Source organism: Mycothermus thermophilus (assembly GCF_041956435.1).
Source record: "Mycothermus thermophilus strain CBS 625.91 unplaced genomic scaffold VTJ04scaffold_4, whole genome shotgun sequence".
In the NCBI taxonomy this organism is placed as follows: domain Eukaryota; kingdom Fungi; phylum Ascomycota; class Sordariomycetes; order Sordariales; family Chaetomiaceae; genus Mycothermus; species Mycothermus thermophilus.
Genome location: NW_027191430.1, coordinates 873,552 through 897,313, shown reverse-complemented (window position 1 = coordinate 897,313; position 23,762 = coordinate 873,552). Strand labels below are relative to the sequence as shown.

The 23,762-nt window shown below is 57.0% G+C and overlaps 10 protein-coding genes across 10 annotated transcripts; 7 read left to right on the top strand and 3 right to left on the bottom strand.

Annotated features, from left to right (window-relative positions):
• Positions 1-1,813: 1,813 nt before the first annotated feature.
• VTJ04DRAFT_6033 (uncharacterized protein) lies at positions 1,814-6,242 on the top strand (the record flags this gene model as incomplete). The annotated part of the gene is made up of 4 exons (XM_069364212.1): positions 1,814-2,075; positions 2,268-2,745; positions 3,687-6,184; positions 6,232-6,242. The coding sequence occupies 4 exons, from the start codon at positions 1,814-1,816 to the stop codon at positions 6,240-6,242; spliced, it is 3,249 nt and encodes a 1,082-aa protein (XP_069218060.1).
• Positions 6,243-6,247: 5 nt separating this feature from the next.
• On the bottom strand, positions 6,248-6,610 carry VTJ04DRAFT_6032 (uncharacterized protein; the record flags this gene model as incomplete). Its single annotated transcript, XM_069364211.1, has 1 exon — positions 6,248-6,610. One exon carries the CDS (start codon positions 6,608-6,610, stop codon positions 6,248-6,250), a length of 363 nt encoding a protein of 120 aa, XP_069218059.1.
• Positions 6,611-7,069: 459 nt separating this feature from the next.
• On the top strand, positions 7,070-8,011 carry VTJ04DRAFT_6031 (uncharacterized protein; the record flags this gene model as incomplete). Its single annotated transcript, XM_069364210.1, has 1 exon — positions 7,070-8,011. The coding sequence occupies one exon, from the start codon at positions 7,070-7,072 to the stop codon at positions 8,009-8,011; it is 942 nt and encodes a 313-aa protein (XP_069218058.1).
• Positions 8,012-9,492: 1,481 nt separating this feature from the next.
• Positions 9,493-10,806, top strand: VTJ04DRAFT_6030 (uncharacterized protein; the record flags this gene model as incomplete). Its single annotated transcript, XM_069364209.1, has 1 exon — positions 9,493-10,806. One exon carries the CDS (start codon positions 9,493-9,495, stop codon positions 10,804-10,806), a length of 1,314 nt encoding a protein of 437 aa, XP_069218057.1.
• A 361-nt stretch (positions 10,807-11,167) lies between these two features.
• VTJ04DRAFT_6029 (uncharacterized protein) lies at positions 11,168-12,370 on the bottom strand (the record flags this gene model as incomplete). Its single annotated transcript, XM_069364207.1, has 4 exons — positions 11,168-11,474; positions 11,540-11,737; positions 11,814-12,024; positions 12,133-12,370. 4 exons carry the CDS (start codon positions 12,368-12,370, stop codon positions 11,168-11,170), a joined length of 954 nt encoding a protein of 317 aa, XP_069218056.1.
• Positions 12,371-13,520: 1,150 nt separating this feature from the next.
• VTJ04DRAFT_6028 (uncharacterized protein) lies at positions 13,521-15,291 on the top strand (the record flags this gene model as incomplete). The annotated part of the gene is made up of 4 exons (XM_069364206.1): positions 13,521-13,554; positions 13,604-14,932; positions 14,998-15,071; positions 15,196-15,291. The coding sequence occupies 4 exons, from the start codon at positions 13,521-13,523 to the stop codon at positions 15,289-15,291; spliced, it is 1,533 nt and encodes a 510-aa protein (XP_069218055.1).
• A 3,525-nt stretch (positions 15,292-18,816) lies between these two features.
• VTJ04DRAFT_6027 (uncharacterized protein) lies at positions 18,817-20,035 on the top strand (the record flags this gene model as incomplete). Its single annotated transcript, XM_069364205.1, has 3 exons — positions 18,817-18,965; positions 19,052-19,604; positions 19,667-20,035. 3 exons carry the CDS (start codon positions 18,817-18,819, stop codon positions 20,033-20,035), a joined length of 1,071 nt encoding a protein of 356 aa, XP_069218054.1.
• Positions 20,036-20,688: 653 nt separating this feature from the next.
• On the bottom strand, positions 20,689-21,778 carry VTJ04DRAFT_6026 (uncharacterized protein; the record flags this gene model as incomplete). The annotated part of the gene is made up of 3 exons (XM_069364204.1): positions 20,689-21,554; positions 21,618-21,657; positions 21,719-21,778. The coding sequence occupies 3 exons, from the start codon at positions 21,776-21,778 to the stop codon at positions 20,689-20,691; spliced, it is 966 nt and encodes a 321-aa protein (XP_069218053.1).
• Positions 21,779-22,283: 505 nt separating this feature from the next.
• VTJ04DRAFT_6025 (uncharacterized protein) lies at positions 22,284-23,257 on the top strand (the record flags this gene model as incomplete). Its single annotated transcript, XM_069364203.1, has 3 exons — positions 22,284-22,313; positions 22,387-22,534; positions 22,620-23,257. The coding sequence occupies 3 exons, from the start codon at positions 22,284-22,286 to the stop codon at positions 23,255-23,257; spliced, it is 816 nt and encodes a 271-aa protein (XP_069218052.1).
• A 108-nt stretch (positions 23,258-23,365) lies between these two features.
• VTJ04DRAFT_6024 (uncharacterized protein) lies at positions 23,366-23,752 on the top strand (the record flags this gene model as incomplete). The annotated part of the gene is made up of 2 exons (XM_069364202.1): positions 23,366-23,599; positions 23,663-23,752. 2 exons carry the CDS (start codon positions 23,366-23,368, stop codon positions 23,750-23,752), a joined length of 324 nt encoding a protein of 107 aa, XP_069218051.1.
• Positions 23,753-23,762: the final 10 nt, after the last annotated feature.

The window sequence follows — 23,762 nt, the reverse complement described above, 5'->3', positions numbered from 1 at the left end:
GCTTGATAGACCAGGATGGTGGAAGACAACAAGACTGGAGTTCAAATAGTGAACGCCCACCCATACTGCCGAGTCTCGTCATCATCATCCTTCGAGGAAAACGGCCTTGTCGTTCATTTCTTTTTTCTTCCGTCCAAATCTGTTCACTCGTTCTCATCAATCGACTCGAGATTGACTGGACTCGAGGACACGTTCTTTAGCAGACGCGCCAAACGTCTTCAACCCACCTTGTCAGCTACGCAGCTCCACGGCTTCGACATTGCTCTCAACTCTCCTGAACAGCAGCAAATTTCAGTGAAGATGACTTCCATTGACCACCTGAACCACACGGTGCCTGGGATTGTGTGCCCGACCGCGGGTAATGACATCCTGCCGCCCGCGGAGATGATCCCAAGGGCTATCCCCGACGGGCTAGATGTAGCCTACTCGCCGGGCGGAACACAAGGAGCCAACTGGATGAAGGTGTGTTGCGCGCCGCATGAGGTTCACTGGATCAACAACTGCATCGCATGGTGCGAGCTGCCACCGAGCCGGCTGCAGTTGCTCAACGGGACGGACGAGGGCAAAATAGCGAACTCCATGGCCCTTTTTGATTGCTTCAACAACAACGGTCGGCGCAAGGAGGACCTCGGATCCTTTTATGTCGCGTACCAAAAAAGCGATAAGAGGTCGGATGGTGATGCCGACAATGGTGGAGAGAAAAGGGGAGTTGGGCTATGGGGATGGGCAGTCATCGGACTCGCTGCAATGAGGGTATTGGGCGCATGATGATGACGGCGAGATCTATCATGCTCTCAGAAGCTGGCGGAGTTCGGGCAGGTCACAGGTATAGCGGAGAATGGCCGGCGGCGTTGTATGTACCAACGAAGGCACGGGAGGTGGAACCTGGAATGAGGTGGGAGGGGCGTTGTTGTTGAAAAAGGTACCTAGTGTCAACGGAGTTGGCCGGCGGTGGTGCGTAGAAAGACAAGGAAAAGTCTGAAGAAAGAATTTGTCCATGACAAACCTCGACGTGGGTTCCAGGCCACCTATAACCTTGCTCCTCTCGTGTAATGGGAGACCACATCACCGCAAGCTGGAACATGCGTCCCTCGAGTGCATTAGTGTTTGGAGCTGGATCGAGGATACGAGATGGAGGACTGACAAAAGAGTTGTTTAGTGGCTGCCAGATCTTGGGGACCAGCGCACAAAATGGAGCAACGTGCCTTGCTGTTTTCAGCTGGACGGGCATTTGCCCCGCAAAATCTCAACCCCGCACACGCAATGTATTTGCCATGTTTTGGCACACATCAGCCAGTTGCCAGCACATTTTTCTCTTGCCTTCTTCACCTTTGGAGTTGTCATTGGAGGACAACGCCGCCAAAACCCATGCATGTAAAACCTTGGAAAACCCTCGACGCCTTGGCCTGGTACAATCCACGGCGGGTTTTCGTTGTCCAGCTCACCGGCACCGTGCAGCACCAACCAATCGATTCTGGGAAAGTATGCGAAGACGACGCTTCTCGGCTGACCCCAGGCAGCCTATCAGCAATAATAGCTCGCGAGGAGCTTGGATCGGAGTCTCGCGTTTGCGGCCCGGTGATGCAGCCCGGTTCTTGGATCAGCCCGGATGGATGGATCGACGACTGGACTTGGGTGCCGAGCACTCCGTAAGCCGTACCGACGATCCCTTCGGTACAGGCTCCAACGCCTGGGGAGGCAGTTACTTAAGCTCGATGCATCCGCGGCACCCCGCGTGCATGCCGTCGCTACGATGGGCCACAATGCGCAGAGGCTGATGGCAGCAGCAGGGTGAGATCTACCATGGAACTTCATGCCATCCATTCCACGGCTCATTCATCGCCAACCCGCCTTTGCATCTGAATCAGCCGGACAAGCCCTCCAAATCGAAGGGAACCAGCTGACTGCCGGCACGGGCATTGAGCGTGTAACCCAACGTGTTCCCGCCGTCACAGCCGCACGTCCCAGAGGCCAACATCAAAGACAAAAAGGCCCGAGTTTCGTGAGGGGTCGATTTCTTGGAATCTTGCCAAACCCAGGTCGAATTTGCCAGAGTGAACGAGTTTGGGAAACTTGTACGACATCTCCTACCTGCCCCAGTGACCACTATTTTTGAGACGACTCCTCTGGATACCTAGGAGCCTTCACGACCTTGGAAACCAGGACTTGGTCAGACACGCAGACTTGTTGCGTATGCGCAGCTGAGGGTCCAATTCCGGGACGACACCACCTCACGCCGTTGCTAATCCCGTCAATCGCCCCGATAGTGGTATGTCTGCGTAACGACAGCACCTTTGAGCGACGACGCTTCCGGACCGCCCGCTTCACGACCATCATGTCGACAACGACGATCACAACCATCAGCTCCGATGTTCCAGAAAAGCCCCCGTGGCCCTGGAGTGGCCGCCGGCGCCGCAACAGCGAAAGTTCGATCCTGTCGTTCCGCGAGCTGATGACGGGAAGGAGGACTTCAATGTCAGACACTTCTGATGTCAAAGTCGGGGTTCTGCGGAAGAAGCCTCCGCCGGATCTCGTGGCCTTGGCCAAGGCACACCAGACCCCTCTGGGGAAGGAAAAAGCCGATGTCAAAAAGAACGACGAGCCTCCCGCTCCCGCCGTTAGCATCAAGCCCAAGCCTCTCGCGCCGGCTGCCTCTGCCTCTGCAGAAACGGACTCTGCAAAGAAGAACGGCAACGCCACCGACAGCGACCACAACAACGCTCGGCGAAGAAAGCCACCATCGCGGTAAGTCAGCAATTCTCTCTTTGTTCCGCACCTGTGGATTTGGCTCGGCCGTTGCCGCGCTGCCATTTGCTTGGAGCTGTCATGGTTCACTTTTGGGGTTGCTGGCTCCGCGGCTGTGGTGGGGACTGGCGCGCTGAAGAACACCACTGGTCGGGCAACCCCTGCCCCTGTTCCCCCATCGCCAGCCGTCTCTTGTCTCTTCCATTGACATTGCTTCCCGATCGGGTTGCCCCTTTTCGTTCTTCCATGTTCGCCCTGGCCCAGCATCACATCGACACCACGTTGTTGATGGCTGGGTTCAAGTGATTCGCTGCCAGTGGCCACAGAGTCTCATCAGTATCCAGGTTTCTTCAAGGAAGAAACTCGCACCTTGTCTGCCATGTAGACTCTTTACGGTAGAAACGGACGAGACAGTGTCACCGCGGGCGGCGCAATTTCATGGCCCCCTTTCCGTGGCGCCATCGCAACAAGTCTGTCCAAAGCGGCTAGGTTGCCATCCTCAGCCAACCAAGAACCGAGCAAGCGCTCGGGGACTCGCGACGCATCGCGTACCTGCAGCTACGTAAAAAACCCGACTCCTTTATCGCTGCATCGTGCCCAAAAACGCCTTGCACCGAGTCCTACATAATCTGCAGAAGCTTCAGGGCTGCAGGCTGCAGGGCTAGATTCCGGCATCTGAGTCAACGCCGAGCCGTCCAGCAGACATCAGAAAAGAGAGCAAGCAGCCCGACATCTGGGTCCGTCAAGCAGGTCGGGGCTGAAGGCGATCTGCATGTCGTTTAAAAGCGCCGCTTGGCCCATCCTTCACGTCTCCGAGAACGTCTTGGCTCTCTCGACACTCAACATTTGGTCGCTTTGTTGTCTGCCTTCTCCTTGCTTGTTCTTGTCGAGAAGACGCCGGCCTGGAAAGTCCGCTGACAATCTCTCTGCCGTCTCATCAGCCCACCGCCGGCGTTCTACAACAAGGTTAACCATCGGCACACGTTCTCGGCGTCTGCTGTATTACGCTGGTACACGATCCAACAGGATGAGATACAGCCTCTGAAACCGACTCCGACTCCATCCAATCCGCAAGCTCCCGCGCAGTCTGGCCCACCTCCGAATCCGAAGCCGAAATCCACCGCTGCTGCGCCTCTCACTGACCTGCGGCCGCCCCGGCCTCGGTTGGAAGGGCCGCTTGCAAGGTACCCGACGCAGGATTCCGAACCCGCATCCCGGACACCACGAACAAACGCCGAAATGCAGGCCGTGGCAGGCTACCCGCCGGGTCCGATCGGTCCTGAGGCGGACCATGTCCCAGTATCCCACAGCCCGATGCCAATGGCCTATCCTGACGGTCCAGCACCTGGGACGGATCGCTATCCTGGAGGTTACAACACTCCTCGCCGTCTTTCCCACAGCAGCGTCACCACCGCCACGAGCAGTTACGTCTCATATCGTGACAGTTTCGAGAGCCGAACGCGTACCGCGTCGTTCAGCAGCAGCCAAACGAGCGTCGAGTTCTCGCCGACCAGCCCAAATTTCCGGCCATCGTCAGCCCCGGTGACATGGCAAAGCGCCGTGGGAAGTCAGAACTACCCATGGTCGAGGCCAGCACCAATCAAGCAGCGCCGAAAGGCGCCGCCAGGAGAACTGTTTGCCGCTCTACCGGGGGAGGTTCTGGAGATGATGCTGGAGGAGCTTCGCAAGTTGCATTTGCAGCCAGGCAGCACAAGTTGTGCTACCTGCTGGATGCGTGACTGCTGCTCAATAGCTGTCAGCGCGCGCAGGTTTCTCAAGTATGCCCGGGAGGCCCTGTATAGGGACATCCAGCTCGTCGGACACGAGGGGCCAAATATGAAAAAGCGGACCAAGACGACATATGGATCTCGGATGGTGCTGTTGCGCCGTACCCTCCGGGCGAATCCGCAAATTGCGATGCTCGTGCGCTCGCTGAAGCCTCCTGCACGCCCGCGATCTGTTGGGGAGGTGGCCTACAACGACCTTGTCGCATCAGTGGTTATGGCGTGCCCCAACCTGGAACGGCTCGTGGGCTACTACCCGTCATACGACCACTCATTCCAACGACTATTCCAAGCCTTGTCGACCCGGAGGAACCTGAAGGAGATGAACTGGATCCTGGAGCCATCCGCAAACCAGCGACAGCCTCGGACACCAATGTCTCCGATGCAAGGTGACCGCTGGGGTCCCGGGGAGTTGGAACCGCAAGAAGCGCAACAATTCCTGGCATTTCACTCGAACTGGAGGCAGCTGACAACGCTCGTCGTTCACTGCCACCCCGGAGCGGGATTAAGCCCAGCGAACTTGCTCGAGTGCACCATTAGGTCACTTCCGTCGCTCCAAAACCTCTACCTCTCTCACATACCCCCGAACAGTTTCAGCGATGCCAACCTGCTTTCGCTGCCTGCGCTGAAGAAGCTGTCACTCTGTCATTGCGCCGGCGTCACCACGGCAGGCCTCTCATCTCTCGCGACGCGACCCTCCAGCGCCGCCCTCGAATCCTTAACGCTCCTGCACATGAACATTGAATCCTTACCCGCCATAGCTCGCATCTTCTCCTACCTGACGAACCTGTCGAGCTTCATCCTGGTCCAGACCTACGCGCCGGAAATGCCGCCTGACGAGTTTATCATGCTCTTCCCGTACCTCGCCTCTGCCTCCCTCCGCAAACTGCATTGGGATATCCCCTACCTCCCTAACGCCGCCACGCCAGCCGACAACATCTTGGCCCGTAGCATCGCCGCTGGAGGCTTCCCATCCCTTCGGTGGCTCTGCGCACCCAATGACCCAGAAGGTATTTTCCAAGCCCTGTGTGCTCCTTGTGAACGCGTCGAACTCCCGATGGACCGCTTCCACCGCAGCGCCACTGCCCAGCCGTCCTACGGCACCCGACCTTACAGCAGCTCGGGTCGTCCTGGCAGCGCCGCTAGCGCTCCCAACGTGCCATGGGGATCGGGCAACTTCGGGCACACGCGCAACAGCTCCAGCTTCAGTTCAGTCCGCACCGGCGGAGGGAGCGTGCCCGGCAGCCCACTCTGTCCTCCCACGCTCGAAGCCCTGCTGCCACGAGAGAACAGCGATCTGCACCAAGCACGGCGCGCGGCGCAGGCGAGGTTGGAGGCGGCGCAGCGCGTGCCGAAGTACTTCGTCAACGTGACGGACGAGCGCGGGGCGGTGATTGAGAAAGTCGGGGTCGGGGCGTTCTTGGGACGAATCGAGTCCCGGATTCGCTACGTCCTCACACCGGACAAGACCACGGGAGCGACGGACGAGAGCGGCGGGCTGGTGACGGTGGAGGACATGCTGAGAGATGACGGCGGGGAGACGGTCGGCGTTATTGACGGGTCGGACGGGAAAGAAGGGGGGACCAGCAAGTGGAGGGGCAGGAGTAAGAGCCGGTTCGGGGGCAGTGGTGGGAGAGAGAGGAGCTGGAGCAGGAGTCGGGATCACAGCAGGGATAGTAGGGATGCGGAAAGTGATCTGGAGGGTTCTGGTAAGAATACTAGGGGGAGAAGGGAAGGGTGTTGCGGACGGTGGAATACGTATAACGGTAACGTGGTGGATAAGAAGGACAAGGAAAGGTGGTGGCATCAGGAGAGGGGAAGATGGAGAGGCGTGGTGCTCTCGTGAAGAGGAGGCGGAGTCGAGAGGAGAGACGTGATGATTTGAACGGTGTTGGAGGCATATTGGATACCAGTTTCGTGTGGGAAGTTTTGTATACCTTGTAATGATGGTTTGGATGGGTCATGCACCAGGGGGTGTCCGATTCTATGTACATTAACTTTGGGTGTCTTTGAATGGCTAGAGCCACTATGGACAGAAGACGAAATGTGTAAAGAATACCCACTGTGAAGCCTAGAGGCATGGTTAGAATTAGAGATCCATTTCTGAGGGTGCGTTTACCTATGGTTGCATGTCTTGGTGGTTTCGCTCTTTAACTTCCAGGTTGCTACCGCAGCTCCGTCGGGAGCTTCCGTGCCAAGGGTTAGGGTCCGAATTCCGCAACCACGTCGGAGCTCGGCGTGGGGCATTCGCAACTCCGACGTCATTTTTCGGCCTGTATTCACAATTCCCATGTTCTGCGAAATCGCATGTCAAAGGAGACCACGGGACCAGGCTGCTGGAAATCCTTTCGTGGCCAGACCACACCACGACATCACACGCAGTATACACACACGGAAACGGGCTGGCTCCTAGCTTGCGACATTTTTCATTCCATACTTGAAGTTGGTTTCCTCGTTTCCAGCCTGCTTCCATCCTGAACCGAGCATTCCTCTTCAGTTTCCGGGCGCAAATAATCTACGCTCCCTCACTCTGACCCGCGATGAGACGTTCACTTTACTCTTTGTCTGGCTGCGCTCCTACTATCCGGCTTTGCGCCACCTGCCGAAATAGTCTTTCCCCAGCCAGGATATCATGCGCTGCTCTGTCTGCATCAACTGCGAGTCCAACACAGCGGAGCTTCCGGTCGCTGGCTCAACAACGATCAGCTCCGACGCCCCGGTCCTGGGCTCCTTCGTTGACCCCTAAAACCCTCGCGCGATTTTCTTCCAGTGACTCGTCCTCCTCCTCGGGCTCCTCCTCATCCCCCTCCTCCCCCGACGACAAGATCCCAACCTACTACGCCCTCTTCCCCGAAACCCTCCCCTCCGGCCCGCCACCGCGCGGGAAATTCCACATCGACACGCGCGCCCTCCGCCGCGAGTTCCTGCGCCTCCAAGCCGCCTCCCACCCAGACTTTCACCACCACGCCGCATCCACTTCTCCACCAGATTCCTCGTCACCCGACTCCCACAAGTCCGCCGCCCGCCTCCGCGCCGAAGCCACCTCCGCCCTCATCAACGCCGCCTACAAAACCCTCTCCTCGCCCTTGCTTCGCGCACAATACCTCCTTCGTGAGCTGCACGGCATCGACCTCGAGTCTGATGAGCGGCCGTCCCATCCGAATTCGCCGCACGCCTCCTTCTCTGGGGTCTCGGAGGCAGGAGAAGGGAGTATAGACCCGGAGGAGGCGCAAGAACTGCTCTTCACGGTGCTCGAAGCGAGGGAGGCGATTGAGGAGGTCAGGACGGAGGAGGACTTGAAGGAGTTGAAGGAGGCGAATGAGGCGAGGATCGCCGAGTCGGAGAGGAAGGTTGGCGAGGCGTTGGAGAAGGGAGATGTGAAGGCTGCGGTCGGGGAGGTGGTGAGGTTGAGGTATTGGATGGGGATTAGGGAGGGGATTGATAATTGGGAGGAGGGGAAGGGGGTGGTGCTGAATCACTGAAGAGACTTGAGAAAGAAAAGATGGGGATAGGCAGCTAGGGTGGTGGTCGGAAGCAGCGAAAGTGGGCAAAAGTGAGTCATGAGCTGAAGAGTTGAAATGCTAGCCGGCGTCACGACTTAGAACTCATGGATGTCATGACAGGATTGGTGGATAGATCTTGAAACGGGTATGTCAAACCGTTGGTTATCTGGTTACGAAGAATACCCAGGTCACACTTGGATTGCCAGAATAGATAATCTAGAACAGGAGCTTTCGGGTTTACTCATAGATATTTGTTCCGTTTCGCCCGGTGTTTGGACATTCATCCAAACAGCCTCAACACAGACCTTTCAACAGCTCGGACCTTGCGATCAGTCACTTGGTGATGCTACAAGTACCTCATTGTTCGGGGTTAAAGCACCAACCTATATATCCTCACACCCAGAGTCCGGCAGTTGATTTGAAGCAGAGTCATCGCATAGCACCTCTTACCGCTTTCCCAGAGCCTCTACCCGTGATTGAGAATATCGCTGAAACGCCTTTACAAAATGACGAAACATCTGACGCGCGATGAGCGCCTTCGAATCCTTCACCTCCACAGCTATGCTCACCTTTCGAAAACCGAGATCGCTGCTCGTACGGGGTACACACTTAGCCAGGTGCGGTACACCATCTCGAGAGGTACCTGCGATGTCAAACAACGTTCGGGCCGGCCGAAGCTCCTCAGCGATGCGCCAGAAAACAGACCTGTGGAGTTCGTGAAGAATAACCCCGGAATGAGCCATCGGCGGTTGGCAGAGATACTTTTCGGCGGTTCTTACGGGTCTTCCGTGATTAAGAGAGCTTTGCGCCGCCATGGGATGTAAATGCAGCATCAGGATGTCAAGCTGACCTGAGCGGGAGAGGTTGTTGAAGACCGGGGGTAGATACTAGCTGAGTCAAGAGAGAAACAGAGTTATCAAAATAGGAGGTGCTACATCGTTTTCCATGCAAAAGTCTTAATACGCCGGACGTAGCGAGAGATATGCACTCACTTGGTGGATAGCTGGTAGCTGGACGGAAGCGAAGGTCGGTGGTCCCGTCCATCTCGGGGCCGTGCCTTTGCCCCACACCGGATCGGCGGCCGGGACCCACAACCCCGCTAACCCCACCGCCATCTGGACAGGCAGGCTGCAGCGACTCAAGCTCCAGGCAAGCAACAACGGTTTGGGTTCCGCAAACACCACCGACCGACCTTCTACTTTGTAGCTTCCATCTTTCGACCAGGGATTTACAGGCGCCCTACAAACTCGCCTTTGGCAACAACCAACGATTGTGAAAACACTGAACAACATTTTTAAATACTTCTCCCAAGAGCTCAACAAACCGCAAGGCGATCAATCAAGAGAAACCAGGTCGCTCTACCATTCCCGGTTCCCACTTCCCACTTCCCGACAAACCTCCCGTTTACACCAACCTCATTCAAACCCAACCCCGCGCCCCGTTTGGCGCCCGCCGCGGAGATGGCGTCGCCCGGCGTGGCAGCGGCCTTGGAACAGGCCAAGAAGGCGCCGCTTGCCAACAACTACCAAGACATTCTCACCAACCTCCAAACCCTATCCTCTCCCGACAATTTGGCCACCGACCTCAAGACCTGGGCAGATGCCGTTCTCGCCGGAAACCTCGGAGTCGTGGGCACCCGCTCCCTCCTCGACGGTCTCGTCACCACCCTGCGCAACCTGGCCGATGACACCGTTACCATCGCCGTCGCGGAGCATGTCATCCGCGCCCTTCCCACCGCGGCGCTCTCCTCCTCGCTGATCGAGCAGGGCGTCGCCCTTCGCGAGCTTGCCGCCACCGCCCACGAATCCCAAGAGGACTTCCTAGCCGCCGCGCGCCTTCTGTCCGAGATCCCGCTCGACAGCTCGCAGCGCCGGGTCCCCGACGCCGAGAAAGCGGCGCTCTGGGTGCGCATCGTCCGCGACTACCTCGAGGTGGACGATAGCACGTCCGCCGAGACGTACCTCAACAAGCTGCGCGGCGTCATGCACAACGTCCCCGACCCGGAACTGAACCTCCACTTCCGCCTGTCGGCGGCACGCATTCAGGACTCCAACCGCCAATTCCTCCAAGCGGCCAAGAGCTACCACGACATCAGCTTCTCCCCCGAGGTCGCCGAAGAGGACCGCCTGCACACCCTTGCCATGGCCATCAAATGCGCCGTGCTCGCCCCCGCCGGCCCGCAGCGCAGCCGCGCGCTGGGACGGCTCTACAAGGACGAACGCACCGCGCAGCTCGACGAGCACGCCATCCTCGAAAAAATGTTCCTCGACCGCCTGCTCACCGCTGCCGAGGTCGACAAGTTCGCCCAGGGGCTCGCCCCGCACCAGCTCGCCACCACCGCCGACGGGTCGACCGTCCTGGCTCGCGCCGTCGTCGAGCATAACCTGCGCGCGGCCAGCCGCGTGTATGCCAACATTGGCTTCGACGAGCTGGGCAGGCTGCTTGGTTTGGACGGGGAGCGCGCGGAGGAGACCACGGCCAGGATGATTGAGCAAGGACGGTTGGCTGGGTCGATTGACCAGATCGAGAGGGTCATTTACTTCGACAACACGGCCGACGCGGCAGCGGGAGCTGGTGAAGGTGGCGGTAGTGGGGAGAAGGAAGGCGGTGGTGGCAGCGGCGGTGGAGTCAGTGGGCATGCGTCGGATGCAGTGGGCAAGGAGATGCGTCGCTGGGACGCGAATGTACAAGCCGTGGCTGAGGACGTGGAGCGCCTGACAGATGCTCTGCAGGCTGAGTTTCCCGAATTTGTTGCCGCACAGTTGGCTGCGTGATGGGGGATAGATGGAGTTTCTGGACCCAGGCGAGTGGAAGAGGCTAAATTTCACGGGGACCGTACATCCTTCAGGTGTTTTATGGAGAGCAATAGATGTGACGGTGTTTATGACCTCCAAACAACCAAGCATAACGTATTGACCCGCGGCCCGACAATATCCCAGATCAGTTTCTGCCCCGTGGAAGGGGGATAGTGTCTAGCTGATAAGTGTTGGTATCTCCAAAAATGATGCGCCCAAACGCCTTTCTCTCCGATCCTTGTCCCGCTGTATGTATTCTGGCAAGATCCGCTCATTGCATCTCCAATGAGCCAAATCAAGATGAAACGAGGCGACAAATCAACGAGCACTGTCGCCTTCGTTATTCCAAATCCACATACCGTACCACCACATAACCTTTATCGATCACGGCTGGGTCCGGTACGTCCTCCTCTTCGTCGTAACGGCGCTCGTCACCTTTAAAAGCTATCTTGCGGCGTTTTTGCTGCGGACGCTGAGGCTCTAGGCCCCGCTGCCGCGCTAACAGGCTGACCAGCGCGATACCAACCTTGTTGCCAATCAGATCATACCCCGCGGTAGTGAAATGGATGTGATCGTCCCAGAACCGGCGGCGGTCGGCCTCGGGCATGGACCAGTATGGAACATGCCGGTTGAGATCGTAGACATGACTGGGCATGTGTGTTAGTCCGGCTGGAACGGCAGATGGGAAACAGAGGCATGAGGGGATACATACAAACCCTCCCGCTTGTAGCTGCGAATCAGGTCATTGAGGCGGTTGCGCTCGGCGTCCATCTCGGCGCGCAGCGCGCCGTGGAGTCCGGCATCGGGAACCGTGAGCGCCAACACCTTACATCGGCGCGAGAGTGCCACGTCCCAAACCCTTTTCAGCGCGTTGAAGATTTCGGTGGGAGTGTACCCCAACGCGAGGTCACTGGCCAAGTGTTAGCGGGAATGTGCCGTGAAGAGACAAGGAGCGGGTAAGAGGGGAAAAGATATGGAGCCCGTACTTTGTCCCGCCGAGTATTATGGCCCAGTCGTAGGGCCTGCTGTCGTCAGTGTCATCGGCCGAGCCATCAGATGGCTGTGCGCTGTCGTCTGCTTTCTCCCGCTGTACACCGTTCGTGCTGTTGGCGTTGCCGTTAACGTTGGAAGGGTTCTCGTCTCCGTTCTGTTGGATATCCTTCCGCGGACTCTTGCTGATTTTCTTTGGTTCGGGAACTGCGTGGACGCGCTCCAGTCAGCTTACATGCTCATCTCTCTTTTCATGCCATCACACCATTTACAACCTCCCCACAACCAGATCACGGACATGTAAAAACTACCCACAGTGCCGAAGTATCCTGTCTCGAAACCCCCTACAAACAGCGTCTCCCGGGTATCCGTCATCGACCGTATCAATTTCCAGGTCCGGAAAAGCCATAGTCAACATCTGCTCCAGCTTGTAGCGGTACGGGTGGAAGACGGCGCCCCATGAGGAGTAGCCGGCCGTCAGCGAGTCGCCGAAGCAGAGGACGCGTAGCCACCGACGCGGAGGGAGGGCAGCCGTGGATTCGGCAACAGCCATGGCTGTAATGACGGAGGAGGTTGTCCTCCTCGAATATGTCGCGACGGGTTGCTGGACTGTGGATGCGGCCTCGTGGAGGCTTATCAGCGGCTGCGATAAGTTCCCTGGAGTCGGCTGGAGAGACAACAACAAGATGCACGGGTTGGCAGTGATGGAGAGCGTTGGAAGCTCCCCAAGCAAAAGATAACAAGTTGAGATCTAGGTAGTCACAAGCACAAGGTGTCAAAAAGGCTCACGCGGAACAGGCAACGGAGCAGAGGTGGTGGTATGGTCTACCGGCCAGATGGGATGGATGGGCGAATGACGGAAGATGGATGACGGGACGGCAGGGAGTGGGGTCCCCAGCTGGTGTCAGCCTGCTGCTTCAACGCCCCGCTGTTTGCCGTCTGTGAGGCTTCCCGTGACCTCCAGCCGGGGGAGCTCCCCAACAGGCGGTGGAAGCTAGAATCTCAGGGTTAGGGGTGAACTTTCCCAACACGCTTCGAGACTCCATGGATCCATTCTACCCCGACATATCACAACGGGGCTTCGTGGTGAAGCAGCCACACGTGCAGGTTGAGTCTCTGAGTTCATAGGGATTGATGAAGATTTCTTGCTGGTTGGGATATTGCCAAGAGCACCCCTGAAAACCATGATGCATAACAGCGAGGCCCGAGATGCTGGTTGACACCACTTGGATCCCATCGATATGGCGCTATACCTATTATCTAGCATGGTCATGCCCAAGGTTGCTCACGAACCTTTCTCGCGTTGACTTACCCCCTAAGATATTGAAGTTGTCAGTCTCTCCGAAGACACCTAGGTATGCTACTGTTTTAGCTGTTGCCAAACGCTTGGTTCCGAACATGCCAAGTCGGAACCTTTCCAGAGGCGAGCACTACATCTCGGAGGCCGAATTTCCCTCCAATCCATCGGCCGGACACCCCGGCTGCATGCATCCGGCACGATCCGCTGCTCCACCACCCCGTGAACCGGCCTCGAGACCACACTCCGTTGGGACCGGCCTGTGACACCGCCGATTCCGGGCTCATGGTTGAAAAGTTGTAAATAGCCCTGAGTTTCAGAGGGATACAAATTGAAGCCATTCCCAGTGTCTCTTGAATGAGAGACGTCTTGAACATCCCATTGTTAGTGACTTCAGGACGGCAACATGACCAAGACAAAAGTGTTTACCGCTGAGGAAGGCAAGTCTACCCACAGTTCATAACAAACTCACTCGCTGACGGTTCTCAGTCTCAAAACACACCTCCCCAGACAGCTGCTGGGTGGTCCTCCATGGCCATGTCTACGATGTGACTGATTTTCTCCCTTATCATCCTGGCGGCTCAAAAATCATCCTCCAGCTCTCCGGGCGGGATGTCACCGCCGAGTTCGACCCCATTCATCCCCCGGGCACTCTTGAAGAGCATCTCAAGCCCGAGGCCAAGCTTGGAGTCGTTGATCCGGAGGGCTTAAAGAAACTCCAGCGGCCAAAGGGCAGTTCCGAAGAGTCGGAACCGCGGCCTCCGCCTCCTCCATTGGAAACTCTCCTCAACATCGACGACATCGAAGCTGCCGCCAAAACCCAGATCTCCAAAAAATGCTGGGCCTACTACTACTCCGCCTCCGACGACCTCTACTCCAAATCCCTCAACACCCTGGCCTACCGCCAAATCCTTCTCCGTCCGCGCGTCTTCATTGACGTCAGGCACGCCGACACCTCCACAACCATCCTGAACGGCCGCTACCGCCTCCCCACCCCCGTGTATGTCAGTCCCGCCGCCATGGCCCGCCTGGCCCATCCGTCCGGCGAGGCTGGCATCCAGCGCGGTGCATCGCGTTTCGGCGCTCTGCAGATCGTCTCTCACAACGCGTCCATGTCGCCAGAGCAAATCGCCGAAGCCGCTCCGCCGGGCCAGATCCTGGGCTGGCAGATATACGTCCAAACAGACCGCGCCAAGAGCGAGGCGATGCTGAAGCGCATCAACGCCATGTCTGACAAGTACAAATTCATCGTCCTGACGCTGGACGCGCCCGTCCCCAGCAAGCGTGAGCACGACGAACGCGCAGCTATCGAGGCCCGCCTGGCCGACGAGGCCGCCGCCGCCGCATCCTCCTCTCCTTCGTCAGGGCCCAAGAAACCGGGCGTCAACGCCGGCGTGGGACAAAAGCTCTTCTTCGGCACCGCCGCCGACCTGACCTGGTCCACCACCCTGCCTTGGCTGGCCAAGCACACCAAGCTGCCCATCATGCTCAAGGGCATCCAAACCCACGAGGACGCATACCTCGCCGCCAAGTATGCCCGTCTCCATCCGGAACATAATTTGGCTGGCGTGATCTTGTCCAACCACGGCGGGAGGTCGTTGGATACGGCCCCGCCCGCGGTACATACGCTGTTGGAGATTCGGAAGTATTGTCCCGAGGTGTTCGGGACGATTGATGTGTGGGTGGACGGAGGGATCAAGAGGGGAACGGATGTGGTGAAGACGCTGTGTCTAGGCGCGAAAGCAGTAGGGGTTGGGAGGGCAGCACTCTGGGGATTGGGAGCGGGAGGGGAGGATGGGGTTGCGAGGGTGTTTGAGAGTGAGTCCTCTTCTGTATTGCTGTGTTGGCAGGTGTGTTTGTGACTAACACCTTCTCTCTCGCAGTTCTCCAAGCCGAGATTGAAACATGCATGAAAATGCTCGGGGCCAGGAGCCTTGGGGAGCTGGGCCCGCGGTTGGTGAGTATCTATCTACAATCTCTTTCGTCCGTTTCCTGGCCTATATTTCATATCTACCCTCTACTTCGTTGTTTACTAAGTACACTGTCCTTTTGGGCCATCGATGCTGACCACCCATCTCCAGATCAACGCGAGGGCAGTGGAGCGCGACATCTTTGATGGCGAGCCCGGACTAGATCGGACCGGGTTGTGGGAGCCCTCGTCGAAAGCGAAACTGTGAGGGGTCTGGTTTAATTCCAAGTTGTGAGAGCAAGGGGGGAGGGCGCCAGTGTTTTGAGAGCCGTATTGATGAGACGGAGTTATTGGCATGGGGAGGAGCCCTAGAGGTCGGCAAATAAAGAGGATATAGAACACACAGGATATTCTCTAGGTAGGTAGGTACATAGGTAGTCACGGTGCTACACCGTCCTGCACGTTGGGGGCAGACACAGGGTTGACACAGGTTTGAACATCAGCATTTGACTTCAGGTGAAATGCAAGATGAAACATCCTCTGGTTACCGGACGATGGTCGGATGAATTGTTTGTGTGGCACTGGACACGCATTGCAATTGCGTGGTTTTTTTTCCAATCGCCCTCCTGTCCTCAGATACACACACGCACTCCTCAGACACCAGCTAGCTTACGATTCTTGACCATATATGGACCGCGTGCCTATCCTAGATTGATGTGTTTAGCTGGGCGACAGTCGACAAGTAAAACACCCTATCACACACAACTCTGGAGGGATTGACTTAACGGTGTCGCGGACTGATGCCGGTGTGGATCTGTACTTATTATGGCCTGACTTTCTGGGTCATTAATACTACACATAAAATGTCAAAGTTCCATGAAAGTTGCAAAACTCCCCGTTTCCAAAACGAAAGGACCTGAAACCCCTGAACGAGATTAACTTGGTCTATCGAGTCTCAAATTGCGGGATTCCAATGTCTGTTTACTGGGCAGAAGTGTGTAAAATGGCATGATCCGGACTTTAAACTGTGTGAATATGTGAGTTCTTTGGGATCATATCCCGTTCATGACCATAGCGGTGAAGGCGGCCCGGTGTTTTGAGCTCTGTTTCAGGGTTTTATGCCGTCCTGACAGAGTGACCAAGGTTTGTCCGTGATGACTGGTTGTGTTGACCGACCGTCGTCTCCAGGTCGGCGCCACCTCCGTGCCGTCGAGGACGTTTGTGATGTTCGATTATGGCAGATCATTGGCGGGAGGCACACTTGGTTTTGGAAGGTGTAAAACACATCCATGGGCCGGCGGTACTTTGGCATTTTCTACTCCCCAGGAACAGCAACCAGTAAGCAACGGAGAAACGGTTGTCGCATAAAACTGTCCGACTGTGGCTTGAGGGCTGAGTCGCCACACGAGGGGCACGAGGCATACACTGTTTAGCTTCTCGGCGGCGTTTCTCGCGGTGATGAATGGGTAAGAAATGCGTCCTCCGTAGCAAAAACCCCTCGAAGTCAATCCCAACCTGCCCCTTGTGGTGGTGGTGCTGTCATCAACGTCCGTCAACGAGCTCGTGTTGTGGTGCATCCCTGGACAACCCGCCCTTCATCTCCGAGCGGATCCAATCCGCGGGTATCCGCCGCGTTGGTGTGGGAGTCGTGCAGAGTGGGCGGGTTGCAACGCAGCCAAGGCATGGCACATCACTCCCGCTGTTGCGACGGTGCAATTTAAAACGGCTAGACCCTCGTTGGTCACAGAGGTTCGGCAGAGAGAAGTGTTCTTGTTTTCCACGGCGGTGATTTTCACATGCACCTGACACCGTGCAGGAACATTCCCAGAGGCGAGGCTGAGCGTTGTGCTTCAAGCAAATCGCCCATCGGCTTTTCATGGAAGTCTCAATCCAACACAAAGGACATCTCCGCTCAGATGGTTGAGGTGGTGCGGATTCTGTCAACTCGAGAGGTAAGAGACCAGTGTCAACAAAAATGAAGAGAATCCACTTTGCAGGGTACCGCGGCGGAACGGTATCATCCTGAATGGAGACATGCTCGGATTGTTTCCATTCTCAAGCCCAGCATGGCAACATGGAGCCCATCAGCGTCAAATTTTCAGGTGCTCCATTCATGTGCCCCATCGTTGACGTTCGCAAGAAGCCGAGGAGGTTGCCAGTTGTGACCAGGGAGCCCCGGACTTTCTCGACGGCCCCTGGACGCCTCCCCCGGATACTGCATGGATGTTCGCTGGGTGGGGACACAGCGATCTCTTGGCAGCCCACCAAGAGCGCTGGTTCAGGAAGTCACCGCCGTGGATGAGAGAAACCGCCGCCTGGGAGCGAAGAGCAAAAAAAGACGATGGGAAGATGAAGGAAAGAACTGTCAACCCGTTTCATTCAGCAACGATCGACGTCATTCAATGATGGCGTTCGAGCCTCCGCGGAGGATTCCGGTTCCCCGTTCCTCAGGACTTATGGGAATGCCGATGGGACCGGGTAGCTCGGTGCCGGTTCCATCGGTCATCAGTTTTCTCACTTCTGCGCCAAAGACAACAGCAGGACAGGTTGAAGACCGCCGCTCTTGCTGCCAGCTATAGAACCGAAAACGAAGACGGGCCTGCAACGCGTTGTCCAGATGGAGATTCTGCATGCTAGCGCAGCTTGCCCTGTCCGGGCAGGACTTGACCCAATGGTTTGTCCGCCGTGGAGGGTCGGATGGTCCCCGCGTCAGCGTCGGCTGGTTGCCGGCTTACCCACCTCCAGCCCACCATGGATTCGGCGGCTGGCATCACATTCACGTGCGATTCTCATGATCATGTCCGACAAAAAGCACTTCATGATGCCGACAAAGTTGTGGAGGACTCTGGGGAAGACACGGGTTCCCCGCATTCTGTCAATAGTGACAGATGGAACGCCGTCGAGATCTTCCCCAGATCAGAGATCGCGGGGTCGGAGATAGGAAGTGTCGTGACAGCTTCATCTTTGTCTCTTGTTCCAACGTCGTTCCCCGTACAAAGAGGCAACATCCCGCGGGCCAGGCAATTGATAGCAAAACTTCGGCCCGTCTGGACGTCACCTGGACATCGGGCCCATCGAGGTCATTGTTCTGCTCTCATCAGGGTTCGGGTTGATGCTGCACTTGCAGGGCGCGCTGTTGCTTGGCTCTGGGAGCTCCTTTGTTCCGCACCTCGATCAACTCAACCACAAGTGCAAACCCCAGCTCGGCCAAGCTGCCCGAAATAGCTAGGCGGTACCTTAATGGCAGCTCTCTGATTGGCACCGTCGAGGCCGGATGGACCAGGGAGGGGGGTGTGGAGTTTCAACACACCCTCGTGAGCACCAGGGTCTGCTCCAGCTTGCGCTCTCCTTCACGGCAGTGGTCGACCAGACGGGTGGGAGAGTGGAAGGAGGAGGAGACGAAGCTGGTGGCAACAAGGCTGGTACCTCTTCCTTTCTCTGCTCCACGCCGGGGAAATTCCAGGGTTCATCATGGGATGGTTTTGTGGTCCAGATCCGCTTGGTGATCCCGAGCCGGGCTCACCCTCCCTGCTCGCTCCCCAACCACGGCTGCCCTAACGGAGCGTCCAAGGGACCATCGTGCATTCTGTCGTAGTAACGTATAGACCGGAGTTATAAGTGAACGCGGCCCTCTCCTCCACACCCGCTGCTCTCCCTCGCTCGTCTCTATCCTCTCATCCTTTCTCCCTCCTCCCAGGCACTCTGTTCCATTGAGCAAGCTTGAGAGCTAGCTCCGGTGTCGTCCTTGGTCAACCGTCTACGGAGAGAACACCAATTGAGACACATCAACGCCATGGCTGACGCGGATAAGGCCACTGTCACCCAGGCGGAGAATGCCTCGCCCAAGCCTCGTCGCCGCGGCTGCGTCGGCCACTGCGTCAGGTTTTGGTGGGTGTATCTGATTGCCCTCTGCGTCATTGTTGTCGTGGTTGTGCCATGCATGTGAGTTCCCTGGTTGCTTGCCTGTGTTCCTACTTGTTCATTGAGGGGCTCCGGCGATTGGGACATCGGTTGCTGACTCGCAACAGCCTGCTCGTTGCCGTGCCCAAGATCGCCCAGCAGAAGCTCGATGAGGCCGAGCTCATCGTCGACGGCATCACCGTCACCGATGCTACCCCGACTCGGATGATCATGTCCATCAACAGCACCATCAAGTCCGACGGCAAGGTCCACGCCAAGATTGCCCCCTTCGAGGGCGTCATGTACCTCACGGACCTTGAGCCGCACACCCCCTTCGCCAGGATCAACTTCCCCGAGACCACCTCGGCGGCCCTCCAGACGGTCAATGTGACCCAGGTTCTGACCATCGAGGACGTTGCTGCTCTGTCGACCTTTAACAAGTGGTTGACGCTCAACGAGTCGGTCCGCGTCACCGTGGAGGGCGACACCACCGTCCGTGTCAGCGGCATTCCTCGCAACTATCCCGTTACCTTCAGGCAAACCGTCACGCTGGCTGGCCTCAAGAACCTGGAGGGCACCGAGGTCGAGCCTACTTGGATCTCGCTCAAGGCCGATGAGAACGGCAACAACTTCAAGGCCATTGCCCGCATTCCCAACCCTTCCGTCGCCACCTTCGAGCTGGTAGGTTTACCATTCCCCCAATGATTTGTCTCCTCGATCGCCGAACTAACTCTGGGTTTCAGGGCAATGTCACCTTCAATGACTACCTCCTCGGCAAGTACGTCGGTATCATTTACTTCGACAACCTGACTATCCGCCCTGGGTTGAATGAGGTTCCTATGAGGGCCACCATCGATAATGGGCCGGTGGTGGCTGCCCTCGGTGCGAAACCTTATTGCGAGCAGGGCGGTGTTCTTCCCTTCGTGTTCACGGGCCGCTCCGTCGTTAATGCCGCCAACGAGTCGCTCCCCTACTTCGCCGAGGCCCTGGCTGCCGTCAACCAGACCACCAACATTCCCATTGGTGCGCAGGTCAAGAAGGATCTTAATGTGACCATCCCCTGCGCCGGGGAGGATAGCAAGGAGCACAAGCGCAGCCTGTGGAGCTTGTGAACATATGGGTCCGGCTCTTCATCTCCGGGTTGAGCTCTTGAAGTGAGCTGGTCGTTGGGTTTGGTTCTTGGTTTTTACGTTAATGGGCATTTAAGTTGGGGTTTGGTTGTTCCTAATGTCTTATTTTTGTTTGTCACATTCGACAGGGCATGATACCATATGGATATCACGACGATACCATGCGTTAGGGGTAATGGGAAGCTATTGGGGTATGAACTGGTGGGCGGGTATTTTCGGGTGCTATATCACTATTCACCTGGCCACAGGCGACATGAGATATGGAAGTTGTTGCGTTGACAGGGAGAGGTAGCACGAAGAAAAAAAAAGTTAATGACCATAATCAAACCGCCACAAATGGGGAGAATCTCTGTTCGTGTCTTGGATGTGATCAAACAAGAGAGTGGCGGATTTTCATCTCAAGTCGCAGTATGAGTGGTAAACGGCCGGTCAAGTGTAGCCAGGTTGATATCGTGCGAAAAGGTCACTTTACTCTGTCGATCATACCTCCGAGGTTTACACTATTCATGATGGAATCTACAGAACTCGGAGAGAAGACCTCACGTATCTGCCTGCTCTGTCCTGAAATCATACTGTTTCCCGTGTCCCAAGTCTTGCTTACAGATGCCTGTTGTTCACCTCAAACGTCCCCATCTTCACCTCCCTGCCCCCGATCTCACCGACACGTCCCTTGAACCCGCACCAGCCACAGCAGGAGTGCCGAACGTACTACTCCCCGCAGAAACAAACTCAACCTTCTCCCCCTTCCCGCGCTCTCTCTCCTTCTGCGCCTTGTCTTGAGCCTTCCGCAGCGCAGGCCGGTACGCCCACGCCGGAAAGCCGTAGGGGTTGTAGATTGCCGGGGGCAGGACCGTCTCGTACTGTGCGATCGCTACGTCGTTCCCTTCATCCTCACCACCACCGCCATCCTTTTCATTCCCCGCCTCAGATGATGATGATGAGAATTCCGTCTCCACCCCGACAAACTTCATCAACCGATCCGGCAAGCCCGGGTCGCGCATCCCCTTGGATTCGATCAGCCGGCCGTTGAAGTGCACGCCGCGCGTGCGCTTCACGCGCAGGAGGTTTTGGACCTTGGTCGTGAGCGCGTCGACGGCGGCGGCGGTGCGCGGGGAGGAGGGCGGGGATGGGGGGATGTCGAGGTTGGGAACCGCCGGGAGGGTGAGGTCGCGGAGGAGGGCAGCGCGGGATTGGGGGTTCGTAGGCTCGGCGGTGGAGAGAAAGGCTAGGTCTGGTTGTTCTGCTGCTGCTGCTTCTTCGTCCGGTTCTGGGAGGGGGTTGGTTGTGGTTGCTGATGGTGGTGGCCGGGCTGGACCTAGAGGTTCGGGACGGAGGGTGGTTGAAGCGGCTGCTGGACCGGGAGCTGGAGATGGGCCTGGTTGTGTTGTTGCTACGGGCCTTGGGCCTGGAGTTGGTGAGTGTGAAGTAGCTGCTGGAGGTTTAGGCTCTGGTTCTGTGCTACCAGGAGGAGCAGCCTGGGTGGAAGTCGATGGATCGGGCTCTGCCAGGCGGTCAGCGTGAACTCATGACTTGCTTGTCACAAAGCTTGGGCGAGTGAACGAACCAGACACTGAGGTAGATGGTTCTGGCTGAGCAGTGGTGGTCTGGTGGGATGACGGTCAGTATGTTTTCTCCGAGATGAGAATTGAGTGATGTTGTTCATACCTGAGGTGGTGGCTGAATTTCCTCATCTTCGTCACTGCTGTCATACTGTACAAGGCCCATAGTGTTTGCGGAAACAAGAAAGAGTTAACTTCAATCAGTAATCAACTATGTACGCGGTTTAAACTTCTGCAATGATGGAAATTGGTGTACGAAGTAGTTGTTGGGTTGTTGATGAAGAAGGGTATCACGTGAAATTCAAGACCACCAGCAAACAGAAGCGCACCCAGTCCCAGAATCTTGGCATTCCGATGTGGGTCCCATGCCAAGAGGCAGGCTGGGCGCTGTGAGCTGGAAGGCAGCACCGGGACGCGAAGCTGAGACCCACTTGCCTGACCCAGCTCCAACTGCGGGAGGCCCAGCTTGGAGTTCCAACGTCGACCTCACTGAACCTAACCGCAACCTCCCCGCCGCACTCCTGATCACATCACCGGCGACGAACTTCTCGCCTGTCCCTGATAAAGCTTCTGACACAGCCATTCTCCCGTTGGATTGAATATTTGCCAATTCCACCCCCCACGACAACAACCCTGACCTCCCAACTCCCCACCCCCTCCCACCAACCAACATGGATCACCGTCCGCAAGCTTGGGGTCGTGTATGTTCTCTCTGTGCCAGATAGATGCTTCTCGGACAGACAGAAGACCAGACAAGCTGACTGTCTTCCCCAGCCCCGCGACGACGTCTACGGTCCGTACGATGCCTCGTACCTGAACAGCAGCATGCCCAAGACGGCGACACAATCGCCCATTGTCACGGGTACTTCCGTCATTGCCATCAAGTTCAAGGACGGCGTCGTCATGGCTGCCGATAACCTGGGTAAGCCAACGTTCCCAACTCCCTCCCCACACTTTCGAAGGTAGAAACACCAGCTCTAACCCCTTCTCCCCCCTCCCCTCACCAGCATCCTACGGCTCCCTGGCACGCTTCACCGACGTCAAGCGTCTTCGCCCCTTCCTCTCGACCTCCGTCGTCGGTTTCGGCGGTGACGTTTCCGACATGCAATTCCTTGACCGGCACCTGACCGAGCTCGCCATCGACGAGGCCTATGAAGATGAAGGCTGCTCTGCCGGCTCAGCAGACCCGTCCAAGAAGCACCAACTAAACGCTGCCAACCTCCACAAGTACCTGACCAAGCTCATGTACCGCCGGCGCAACCAGTTCGACCCCCTCTGGAACCAGATCCTTGTCGCCGGTTTCGACAGCGATGACAAACCTTTCCTTGCGTCCGTCGATCTCCGCGGAACGTCGTTCACCTCCCCGTCCCTGGCGACGGGTTACGGTTCCATGCTCGCTCAGCCTGTCATGCGCCGGTATGCGGCCACCGAAGAGGACGCGGCCAAGCTCACGCGCGAGGAGGCGGTAAATGTCATCCGTGAGTGCATGAAGGTGCTCTTCTACCGCGACGCCCGGTCGCTGGATCGGTTTAGCCTGGCAGTGGTGACGCGGGACGGGGTTGAGATCAGTGAGGACGAGAAATTGGAGCAGCAGAGCTGGGCATTTGCGGAACGGATTCGTGGGTATGGCACTCAAACGGTTTAAATCGGGAGGGGTTGAGACTGGATGGAAGTATGGAGGTATGATGAATCCCTCGACAGATGAGGGCCGGTCGGGTATGGCTTGCGTTGGGGAATGATCATGATACAAGAGATGGGGGCGTTTGAGCACCCGCTCAGCTCGGACCGGGAAACCGGCGATCGAGTTGTCACATCATGCGTTGCCAATAGAGAAACATCACCATCAGTGCTGGCGCGGTTTGGTCATTGCCTTTCCATAACAACAAGTATACGACCGACCAAGAGACTAATGTCAAACACTGCGCACCAACCACCTGCGCCTGCCTTGGCTCCTTGCCTTTTCCATACCCATGATCGCCACAAGTTGGTGGCCCCTGACCTGATGCCCAGCCTACACATTCCCTATAAACCCTGACATTGGAGGTAGCAGCGTGATAGCCAATATTACCTGTATGTTGTCCAACAAACGTCGTTGTTCAGCCCAAACACTCCCTGTTCCGCCATTCCAAACCACGCCTGATGCTCCGCAG